The 11,388-nt window shown below is 51.1% G+C and overlaps 1 protein-coding gene across 1 annotated transcript in view; it reads left to right on the top strand.

Moving 5' to 3' along the window:
- Window positions 1–11,388, top strand: part of LOC109299239 (sodium/hydrogen exchanger 10-like) — a 259,437-nt gene that overhangs the window by 141,686 nt on the left and 106,363 nt on the right. Inside the window, exon 14 of the mRNA XM_019519839.1 lies at window positions 1,097–1,216. Coding sequence (XP_019375384.1) covers window positions 1,097–1,216 — 120 coding nt within the window. The remainder of the gene's footprint in view (window positions 1–1,096; window positions 1,217–11,388) is intronic.

The following is an 11,388-nucleotide window of genomic DNA, read 5'->3' as shown; positions in this document are numbered from 1 at the left end:
GGGTGTGGGTAGTGCTTTAATTAGAGTGGCTCAGAGAGCTACTCTAATTAAAGTGCCTGCAGCGTCTCATGTATCAGCAATCCCACACTTCAAAATGGCGGTGGGAGTTCTTTAACTAAAGCTCATTGAACGAGCTTTAGTTAAAGCACCCCCGCCACCATTTTGAAGCACAGGGATGCTGATACTCAAGACATGGAGGCTGCTGGATGGCGCTAATTAGCACATTCTGACATGCTGTAATTACAGTGTGTTGGAGCAGCCCCCCCATACATCTACAGGCACCCTTGATGTGTATTAATTAGCATTACTGAGTAACAGTGTTAGTTAGCTTGCCTCAAAGTATCTGGCCCACTTGTGTGGTTGTTGTTACACTGCTTCTGATTTAGGAGGAGGCAGACATGGAGGCCGCTGGAGCGTGCTAATTAGCATGCTCTGACATGCTTTAATTATAGTGTGGTGCCTCCAGTGTCTCATGTATCAGTAATCCCGCACTTCAAAATGGTAGTGGGAGCTCTTTAATTAATGCTTATTGAACGAGTTTTAGTTAAAGCACCTGGATATATATTTTTGTCTTTGACCATACGTATGTTGAACCCAGAGCTGGCCTGAGGGGTGTGTGGGGCCTGGGGCATAACAAGCTGTGCAGGGCCTGTTTGGGAGGTGGACGTGGTGAGCAGCTGGAGCGCAGAGCTGGTGGCGCATCGTAGCCAGTAGGGACTGTATGGCACTGTCCACAGGGCCCGGGGTGGTCGCACTGATTCGCCTCCCCCAAGGGATGGCTGTGGCTGAACCCATTTACTTAAGTGAGGCACAAATTCAGTTTTACTTAAGCAGGCATGAATTGAGTGCAGAATTTGATCCAGTTATATTGTTATTCACATAATAGAAGTGTAAAATAAGAAAGAATACTGTAGCATTGAATATTTACTACTGCATTTATGAAGCATCTGTTCAGGTGATACTGTAGACTGGATCATCAGCTGAAATAAATTTATGTTGCTTTACTCCAGTGGAGTTATACCAATTTACACTTGTGTGTATATTATAGGTTTATTTCCAGCAGTATAATCTTTTTGTTTTAAAATAATGTTCTTAGGTTTATGAATATTCATGAGGTAAAGACATATTGGGAAAGCAAAGGACTATTTGTTCTTTGTAAGAAATTGCTTTCTGATTGGGTTTACAATGTGAAAGAAGAAAAATCTAAGCCTTCAAGGTAAGAACAGTACAAAAATTCCTAAATAAAGTTTTATATGTACTACATGTCAGTTTGGCCATCAGCACAAAATTATTATTTTTACCTGTTTTTAAGATTATTTTTTCATACCATCTTATTGTTTATTCTTTAAGAGCATTTACAACATTTTCAGTATATACAGCATAGGAAGAAGCTTTCGAAGTGATTTGTATAAGCTTCAGAGTGCACATCCACACATGCAGACATGTGTGCTTGCAGCAGCTCATAGATTTCATAGACTTCATAGACATTCGGGCTGAAAGGGACCTCGGAAGATTATCGAGTCCAGCCCCCCGCCCAAAGGGCAGGAAGTCAGCCGTGGTCACAGAGTCCCAGCAAGATAAGCATCCAATTTGCTCTTGAAGGTGTTCAATGTAGGTGCTTGACCCACCTCCAATGGCAGGCTGTTCCAGACCTTGGGGGCTCGGACAGTAAAGAAATTCTTCCTTATGTCCAACCTGAAACAGTCTCGCAGTAGTTTATAACTGTTCGACCTCATCGTCCCTTGGGGCGCTCTGGTGAACAAACGCTCCCCCAGATCCTGGTGGTCACCCCTAATAAACTCATAGGAGGCCACCAGATCACCCCTGAGCCTGCGCTTTTCTAGGCTAAAGAGCCCCATGGCTCTCATAGCTCGAATAGAAGCAGTGCAAATTTGAGCCAGGGCTTTTTGCCTCAGTGCATATGCCTGGACATGAACTTTGGTGTGGGGCAAATTGTGCCATTTGGGGCAAAATAACCCTGCCTGTCTCCTCCCGGATCTGCAGCCAGGGGGAGCTAGAGGTGCTGGCCCCAGCAGTATAAAAACCTGCCCTGTGGTGGCCCCAGCAGTATAAAAACTTGCCCTAGCAAGCAACTGAGGGCTAGGCTACTTGCCCTTAGGAGCTTCTGGGGCACAAAGTGGCAGGACCTGCTTGGCAAGGGCATAGTTGGGGCACCTCAGTGGCTGAGTCTGTACTCCACCCTCATCCCATGAGCCACTGGGGACCTCAGTTGGCGGTTTCTCTGTGGAGCCGTCGCCATGGGCATATACGTGGCAAGCTTCACGGACATCCCAATCTCCTGCCCCTTCTGCGGGCAGAGGGAGACCCTAGCGCACATGACTCTTGAGTGTGCCAGGCTGCAGCCCCTCCACCTCCAGAATCTTCTCCTAAGATTCTGGTTGAATTTCACCCCCACTTTTTTGTTTTTGGTCACCCCATCCATGGCCCCAAGTCCCAGGACCTCTTGGTCAACTTCCTCCTGACCCTGACAAAGTGGGCCTTGTACTTGGCCAGGAAGGAGGCTCTGGCTGGGAAGGTGCCTGGAGACTGTGGGGCCACTTACCTCTCACTTGTCTGTGCATGTTTCTGGGCAGAGCACCAGTGGGCAGTGTCCATTGGCTCCTTGGATGCCCTTGAGGACTGGTGGGTGTGGCCTGGGAGGCTGTGCTCAGTGTTCCCCTCAGGCACATTCATTTTCAAGTTTTGACCCTTTGATCCACACAACACTCCTATCCTGTTTTTTTCATCAGTTGTGCCAAGTATTTTGTTGTAGCATTCACCCATTAGTCTCCATACAATAGGGACTACTAGTTAGCCAGGTGGACCTTAGGGCCCACGGTATTTGAATGTTAGAAACAGACAGGAGCTTCTGGGAGAGAAGCCTCTGAGAGAAAGTTGGCCACGCCCCTTCCTATCCCAGGCAGCTGCTGTTGCTTGATCTCAGGAGCTTCTCGGGGAAGTAGATCATGCACCATGTAGGCTGTCGCTGCTGCTGCTGTCGCTAGCCTACTCTCAGGAGCTTCTGGGGAAAGTTGGCCATGCCCCTCCCTGCTTCAGGCTGCTACTGCTACTGCTGTTGCTAGCTCTTTCAGAAGCATCTGGAAGGAAGCTGGCCATGCCCCTTCCTGCATCAGGCTGCTGCTGCTGTTGCCCCCCCCATGGGGGGATCCTCTGCTGCATAACACTGCCCCCCCCTTGGGGAGGGGCCCACTGAAATGCACCCCAGCAGTGCATCCCAGCTTCTGCACTCCTGTTATGGCCTGCTGCCCAGCCCACCGCCAAGTCACAGTCAGAGAACAGCCTGGGGAGGGAGCCTGCACTGCCTTTGGGCCCCTCCTCCACCATCACTGCCAGAGCCTGAAGGTGCCTTGCCTTCCCCAGCTGCCTTGGCAGGCGACCCCCGCCTTCACCTCCACTTTCACCCGAAGCACACCCTGAGTGGCTGAATTGGACGGTTACTACCACTGTTGCTGCTGCCTCCTGTTCTGCTGCTGCCCCCTCTCAGAAGAGAGAGAGATTCCCTGCTGCACCACCTTGCACCTCCCCACACTGGATTACTTCCTTAATTGACACTTGCTTCTGCACTCCCCCACAGCTGCCTCACCATATCTACTCCTGTTCTTGTGTTCCTGCCTTCTGCCTTGCTGCTGAGTGCCTGGCTGGAGGCCTGAGGGGCTTCTGCACTGAGCTTCCACAAACAAGGTGCCTCCACTCCTCCAGCCATCTTTTACAACTGCCTCAGCAGCTCCCCTGTGTGTTTTGCCCTCGTGTGGTAAGTCCTGTGGTCCACTCCCCTGCCCTGGTGTTTGTTGTGTGGCTGAGTAAGCCAGCTTGAGTCTCCCTAGCCCATGTGTGTGTGTGTGTGTGCATGTGTGTGTATATGTATTTCCTCCCCCACCTTCCCCAGGCATAGCCCTCCCAGTTTCCTGTGGGGCTGTAGCTCAGTGAGCTTCAGCCCCTTCCCACTCCCCCACTCCTTCCCCCACAGCCCCAGCCTTCCCCTACTGGATTCACCAGCCCAACTGTATATTTTGCTTTTGTTTATTGATTTCCCTTTCCACTACGTGAAGAAATGGCAGGGCAGGAACCTTCTGGGAGGGCAGATGCCCCCACAGATCCTCCTGTAGCCCCCACCATGGGGGCAGATCCCAGCCAAGCCCCCAAGGGGTTGCATGCCCCTGCAGCCCCCACCCCAGAGTCCAAATGACCTCCTACAGGGACAGAGAAGCCTGAGACCTCTGCTGTGGGGGCAGGCAAGACTCCAGCAGGGAGCCAGCAGGACCAGGGGGTATCCCCTGGCCAGGCCTCTCCCAGAGGGGTTCCCAAGCTCCCTTCCCCACCATCAGGGACCAAGGGCAAGGGCAGTGGGAAGGGCTCTTCTTCAGCCTCCTCCACAGCTGGGGGTGGGAAAGGCAAGGGCCCTGCCCCCAAGCCTAGACCACCAGCACCTGAGAGGACCAGGTGTGCCACACCAGTCAGCACACCCACTCAGGCTGGCCCTGGCCCTGGCCCTAGCCCCAGCCCCACCAATGCAGCCCCCCAGCGGGGGAACCACAGCTATGCACAGGTGGCTGCGGGGTGGCCCACTGCCATGGGGCCTGGACCCTCCACTGCCAGCCCTTCCAGCTCAGGTGGCGGGGCCCCCTTTCCAGCACTTACCTGCAGGCATGGGGTGAAGTGCCAACTGCCCACATGGGAGAACTTGAGTTTTGAGACCTTGGTGCAGGTCCTGGCTTGGGTATTGGGGGCCCCCAAGATTGTGGCTGCCTCTTGCATTCATGGCAAGGGGGTCATTTTCCTTGCCTTGGAGGCCGCTGCACAAAAGGCAGTGGAGAGGGGTCTCATGGTGCAGGGCAAGAACACCCTCCTCGACGGCTGTCCTTGTGATTCCTTTTCAGGGGGCCCTAGTGAGGATTTTCTATACATTGGGGGACCTGTGGTGCTTCTGGTGCTATACTCCAGGGCACTTGCATCATGAGAGCCCCATAGGCCAGGCAGGGAAGGCATCTGCGGGTCCAGCTGGTGAGAGGGGTGCCTCTACCATTGGTGCCTCTCCCCACTCAGGCTTCCCTGGCACTCCAGGCACAACTCCCAGCCCCGCTATGAGCTGTGGGGGGGGGGGCAGCAGCCAAGGAAGGAGAGGGAGCAGGGCCCCCTCCCCCTAGCCGTGCCCCCCGCTGTAACTGCCCCTCCAACCCTCACCTTCTCCTACTGGAGCCTGTCTACCTGAGAACCCATGGCTGAGTGGGTGCAGGTCCCCTCTGGGTGCAAAGTCAAGAGGAAGGCCCGAGTGCAGCTGGAGCCCTCTGATGTGGATGACTCCCCCATCCCGCCCCAAGACCATCACATGGGGAGAAGGAGCGGCCCAGCTTCTGGGGGCCTCCCCAGCTGCTCCCAACACCCACTCCTTCCTTCAGGAGTGGGGGTGCCCCACGGTATTCTTGCAGGAGGTGTTGACGATTTTGGCCGATGAGCCTAATTTGCAGCTGGAGTGGGGAGGCAGGGTCTTTTTTAGTCACCTCTCGGCCACCTCTTATGGGGTGGCCACCCTGTTCTCCCCAGGCCCACAGCCGGAGGTTCTCCAGGATGTTGAGGTGGTACTGGGCCACTTGCTGCAACTCTGGATCCAAGTGCAGGGACTAGTTCTGAACCTTCTGAACATGTACACCCCTGCAAAGGACCCAGAGTTAGCAAATATTTTTCACCAGGCAGCCACTTACATCAGCACCCTCAACCCTCGCGAGTGCCTGGTCCTTGGCAGGGACTTTAACATTACTCTAGATGCACGAGACTGGTCGGGCAGGGAGTGGAACCAGGCTGCCATGGGCGTCCTTGGGGAGATCCTGGCAGACTACTCCCTGGTGGACATCTGGTCCTTGGGGAGATCCTGGGGGACTACTCCCTGGTGGACACCCTACCGGCCCCCCCTTCCTTCACCTATGTGAGGGTGGAGGAGGAGCAAGTATGCCACTCCTGGTTGGACCAGCTTTATATCTCTTTGCCACATTTTGCCCAGGCCCACTCCTCTGGCATCCAACTGACCCCTTTCAACAATCACCACCTTGTCTGGACCCCGATGGAGCCCATCCTGTTTAGGAGAGGGGTGCATCAAGGCTGCCCACTGTCAGGCCAGCTGTACATCTTGACCCTGGAGGCCTTCCTCGTCTTCCTGTGGAGGCAGGGGGTGGGGTTGATGCTCCAAGAGCTGGTGGTGTGGCTGGGCCTGTCATCGCACGCCAACGATATACTCCTCACGGTCCAAGACTCAGGCAACCTGGCACAGGTGGAGGCCTGCCAGGCATTGTACTTGGCAGCCTCCTCTGCCTTAACCGATGCTGTATAGCAGTCGCTGCAGGACCTGAAGGCAGATCGGGAGTGAGCCCACCTGCCACCCATCACCCACAGCCAGGCCAAAGCTCTTGACCCAGTTGACTTACCCTTGACAGGTCCAGAGACATCAGGAGCTCCAGAGAGAGATGCTCTGGCCAGAAACCAGAGCATCCTTCCTGGAGGACCATTCCCAGGTTGCCTCCAGGCACGGACTGTGCCTTGCCTCACTGTTCTGCAACATGGGTTTTTTTGGGTCTAATTTTGCTCCCATGCTGCAAATATGCAGTGCAGGGAATATTCGTTGGTTCCTGCACATGTGTCTTGCAGCATCTCAAAGGGGTTTGAGATGCTGCAAGATGCACATGCACGCTTGTCTCGACATGCCTAGAGAGTGCATTTAGGGAAAAAAAGGAAGCATGCAGATCAAATTGTCATCTTTTTCTTACAGTCTGCTCTTTTTTTCTTATAGTCCAAACTAATATTTCTACATGAATCACCTTTGAGAATCTAGCAGGGGATGCAGGGTTGATTGTAACCATTCTGTACATTTTTCTCTGATAGATCTTAGTGGATTTTATTGGGTAGTCAGATCTCTTTCCGAGGGCACTGACTTTTGATGTCTGGGAGGATTCACTTCTGGTCCTCAGCATATATGTGTGGTAACTGCAGGAACTTTGGAATCATAACTCTAATGGGTAGAGCTTTTGCACAGGGAGTGGGGGACTCATGTTCTGGGCTCCCCTCACCCAGAGAGGATTTGAACATGCATCTCCCACTTCCCAGAAAAGTGCTCTAACCACAAAGGCCTGGGCACTCACTAGCTTAATTCTTGAAGCTATGCCACTGGGCAGCCACAAGTGGAAGATATGCAAGGCCAAGGGGAAGACACCAATCCAGAGGAAGTGTGGTTTAGAGGATTAATTCTCTGAAAGAGAGGGGGCCTCAGATTCTTGCCCTATCCCCATTGGGACTGTACTACCGCAGTTTATCCATTTTATCTAATGAATGTTAAATGCAAAGTACAGAAAAGCTATTGGGTTAATGGGTTATATAAATGCTCAATAGGCTAGCTTCCACAGGAGATATGGAGGATTTCTTTGGCTCAATCTAGCTTATGTGCAGGTGGGTAAGGCACCTCGCTGGGAAATAAGACATGTGAACTCAAGCCTCTCTGGCTGCGGGGAGCCTAAAGCACTTTGAAGGCAAATTCTTTAATCCCACTGGGTTACTGGGCTAAAAAGGGTCTCTTTTCCTCATTTCAGGGGATTACGGTTATGTGCCTACTCAGGTTGAATAGGATATGAGGGAGCAATAACTCATAACTGTTACTCCAACTGGGTGCGTCTACATGTGAAATTAATGCGTGTTAAGGTTACTACATATTAAGATACAGCGCAGTAAACTGCACCCAGGAACACAGTAACATGTGCATCCACATTGGAAGCATATTTGCTTCCAATGGGAGCAGTTGAGACCAGGGCTGCTTTTGCCCCTCTGCTCCAGGCTCCCCCACTGCCCACCTCAGGCTGGCAGGGGACACTAGGATTAAGCCTGGGCTCTGGGGAGCAGAGAGAGAGCTGTCACAGAGTGCGGGACAGCTCCCAGCTGTGTAGAGCTCAGGATCTCAGCCTAGCTCTGTGAGCCTGGCTTGAAGCGATGCCCTGTGGCTGAGTGGCAGCAGCACCCTTGAGCTCTTCCCTTGTTCTCTGTCTCCAGTCCCAGCACTGTTCAGTTCTCAGCCCCCCCCAGGAGCCATGAGCTGAGCTGCACTGGGACAGGGGAGCTCTCTTGTCTCTACAGCACCTGGCCAGGGACAGAGAGCTTCCCCGTCCCCTCAGCTCTGCTACTGCCTACATAACATATGCCCCAGTTGGCTCCTGCTCCCCAGCTGTGCCTGGGGGGGAGCCAGAAGCTGAGCAGCTCCAGAAACAGATGGAGATGTGGGTGAGTGAACAGCACCAGAAGAGGAGGGACATACGGGGGAGGTAAGCAGTGCCAGTACCAGGGAAGATCCATCTCCCCCCAGTCCTGGCACTTCTTACCCTCCCCCCCCGCATCTCCTCTAGTCCCAGCACTGCTCAACTCCCAGCTCTCCATGTGCACAGGCAGGGAGTGAGAGCCAACTGGGTCATTCTACATGGGCAGCAGCAAGGCTGAGGCGATGGGGAAGATCTCTGTCCTTGGGACAAGCAGGTCCCCCATCCCCTCAGCAAGCCAAATATAATCTTTTTGTTTTAAAATAATGAGCTCAGGGTGCTACTGCCACTTGGCCACAGGGCATCGCCCCAAGCCAGCACCACTGAGCTGGGCTGTGGTCCTGAACTCTGCACTGGAGCCGTGGATAGCAACCCTGCCCCACCCCATGTGGCCCCTGCTGCCTAGGATGACCAGGAACAAGTTGCTCCCAGTCAGTGTCTACACATATACTACTGTTCAGTAGGTAATGTGCCATTAATCTATTACCTGTTGGTACTAGCAAACAGCGCTTTAGCCTAATTTACTGAGCAGTATGTCCCATGCACATGTAGATGTTGACACTTTATTGCACATTAGATTAGCCTAATGCACAGTAAAGCAACTCATGTAGGCACACCTACTGAGAAAGTTTATTCCTGGATTGCTCCTAGCTAGATTACTATAGCATGTTGGCCATGCCATCTGTAGTATCTCTAGGAATTATATGTGATTCCAGTAATCCAGATTCAAGTGAAATGCTCTCCAGAATTGACTTGCCTTTCAAGGTATTTGAATTTATTTTTTGGCTTCAGACATGACTCACTAAACAAACTTAAAGAGAAATGGTCCGCTATCTTTAGGTTTTATGTTGCCGACTGATGTAAGGCTATTACCTTTGAGCTAGTTCCAGCTTCAGAGATGTTAAAACCCACAAACCCCAGCCTTTTGTAATACTCAAAATAAACATCTAAAGAACTGTTTAATTCCTAATTTCAGAGATTTTGCAACATTTATATTCCTAGGTGTTTCTCTGTAATTCTAGTAACAAATTTGATGAAAGTATCTTGGTGAGATTTAAATATGTCTGAAGAAACATTGTCATTATCTTTTGAAGATAGACACTCTGCTTTGTCTGCTTCTTCCATGGCCTGGAAAGACATAATCAACAAGAAATAGACCTTTCTCTGCCCCGTTTCTATTATTGGAGTCTGTATCCTTCCAGAAATATCTGTGCCCACCTTTACTTCCTTTCTCCCTTAATTTTTCAAAGATTCTTCTTGCAACATAATTTTAAAGAGGAAAGTGTATTTACTTATAGAAATAAATAATATAGATGAGTTTCTAAGGACGAGTTCTATTCCTGATATTTTCTCATTCTGAAAGGGAAGATGATCTACCCCATGTTTTAGACCCTAGAAAACTTAAATACACAAGTGAAAAATTCTATATGGTATTGTTAGTAGCCATTCTTTCTTCTTTATTTCCCACTTTTTTTGGTGCCCTCAATCTAAAGGATTTTGATATTCTCATTTGATTAAAAAAAAATGACTATTTTAAATTCCAGGAAGGCAGTATCTTTTTTCAGTACCAGGTTTTATCCTCTTGATCAGCAGGAGTTCCAGTCTGACATGGGGATTGGTGGCATGGAGCTGCAATTTGCTGCCCATCTGCTCTGTAGTGCTCTCTACTGCTGATCTTGCTGCCCTCCATGTCTGCAGAGGGGTTGTGAATCTGCAGTGAAAATGAATGCAGTCAGCTAGCTGCTGGGAGGGGGGTGGGCAGAGAATCCCAGCCCACAGCCACAGCCAGGTCACAATCTCTGGCCCTCAGTGACAAAAGACTGGCAATATTTTCAAAAAGGGCCAGATCCAAACAAGGACTTAAGCACTGAGATTAGGAGTTAGGCAGAATTTGAGCACCTGAACCTAAAATTGCTACACTGAAACCCCCACTCAGCTGTCACCTAACTCTGGAGGTCCCTAAACTCAATAGTCATTTAAGGCTTTTACATCCAAGTTGTCCAGATACATAGACAGGGGTAGATCCATAAGGGTTGTAGTGGAATGGTTGCACCCCTTTGGCTGTATGTGGGATGCACTCTGATATTCTGGAGTATCAGTGAAGCTCTTGCTAGGAGCTCTGCATGTTCTGGGAGCTCTGAGCTCACTGGCTGGCTGGTTGGCATGGGGCTGTCTGGAGTCCCTGCTTTCAAGCAACTCCACAGCCTGCTATTGTTTGATTCTTCCCCTGTCTTCTCCCCACCCCACATTTAATTCAGTACCAGGGGAGAGGAGAAGGGACAGAGTGGAGGAGGCAGCAGAAGAAGCAGCACAGCCCCTGGGATCCATCTGCAGAGCTGCATGAGTAGTGGTGCCAGGTATTCCTCTCCTCCTCTCCGCTGCTGAATTCAGAGGATGAGGTGGGGAGGAGGGATGGGAAGTGCAAAGAGCAGCAGGTTCCAGAGCTGCTTGAAGCATGGACTTCATGCAGTTCTTGCACTGACCAGTGGGTGAGCTCATGAAACTCCTAGCAGAGGCAGAACTCCCAGCAGGAGCTCCCAGCTAGGAGAGCTCACTAGCATCCAGGATGAAAGTGAGAGGGTGCAGCCACACCCCCTTGGACTCTGTGGCACGTGGGCAGTGAGCTTTCTTCACTGTGCGTGCACCACACATATGAAGGGGGTGTGGCCACATCCCCATCGCAGTCATCTTGGCTCAGTTCATAGGGTAGGTCTATACCACTCAATTTTGTTACCAAACAGTGCCATGGTGACGCACATTACTTCCCGAACTGGAAATAGCTTACCTAGGGTGTTACTTGCACACTAATAAACTCTGGCTGGCTGTCCTCATTATTTCCTATTGGCTAATTTGGGGTAGTTCCCAACTCTGTGTACTGGTTTTTGTGGATCTTATTGTGTGTTGCCTGTCTTTCCCTACACTTTATACAGTGCCTAAGTGCCTAACACGGGGTTCTGAATTCCACTTTGGTGGCCAGGGACCTAAAAGTTAGATGTTGCAATGCTCAACACTGCATCTCATGGGTATGCTTGAAGAACTAGGTCCAAATGTCATGCAGTAGTAGCTACCTATATTTGGCTAA

Source organism: Gavialis gangeticus, unplaced genomic scaffold (genome assembly GCF_001723915.1).
Source record: "Gavialis gangeticus isolate Ggan-Ray unplaced genomic scaffold, GavGan_comp1, whole genome shotgun sequence".
NCBI lineage: Eukaryota > Metazoa > Chordata > Crocodylia > Gavialidae > Gavialis > Gavialis gangeticus.
The sequence above is the reverse complement of the archived record's forward strand: the minus strand, read 5'-3'. Positions and strand labels throughout refer to the sequence as shown.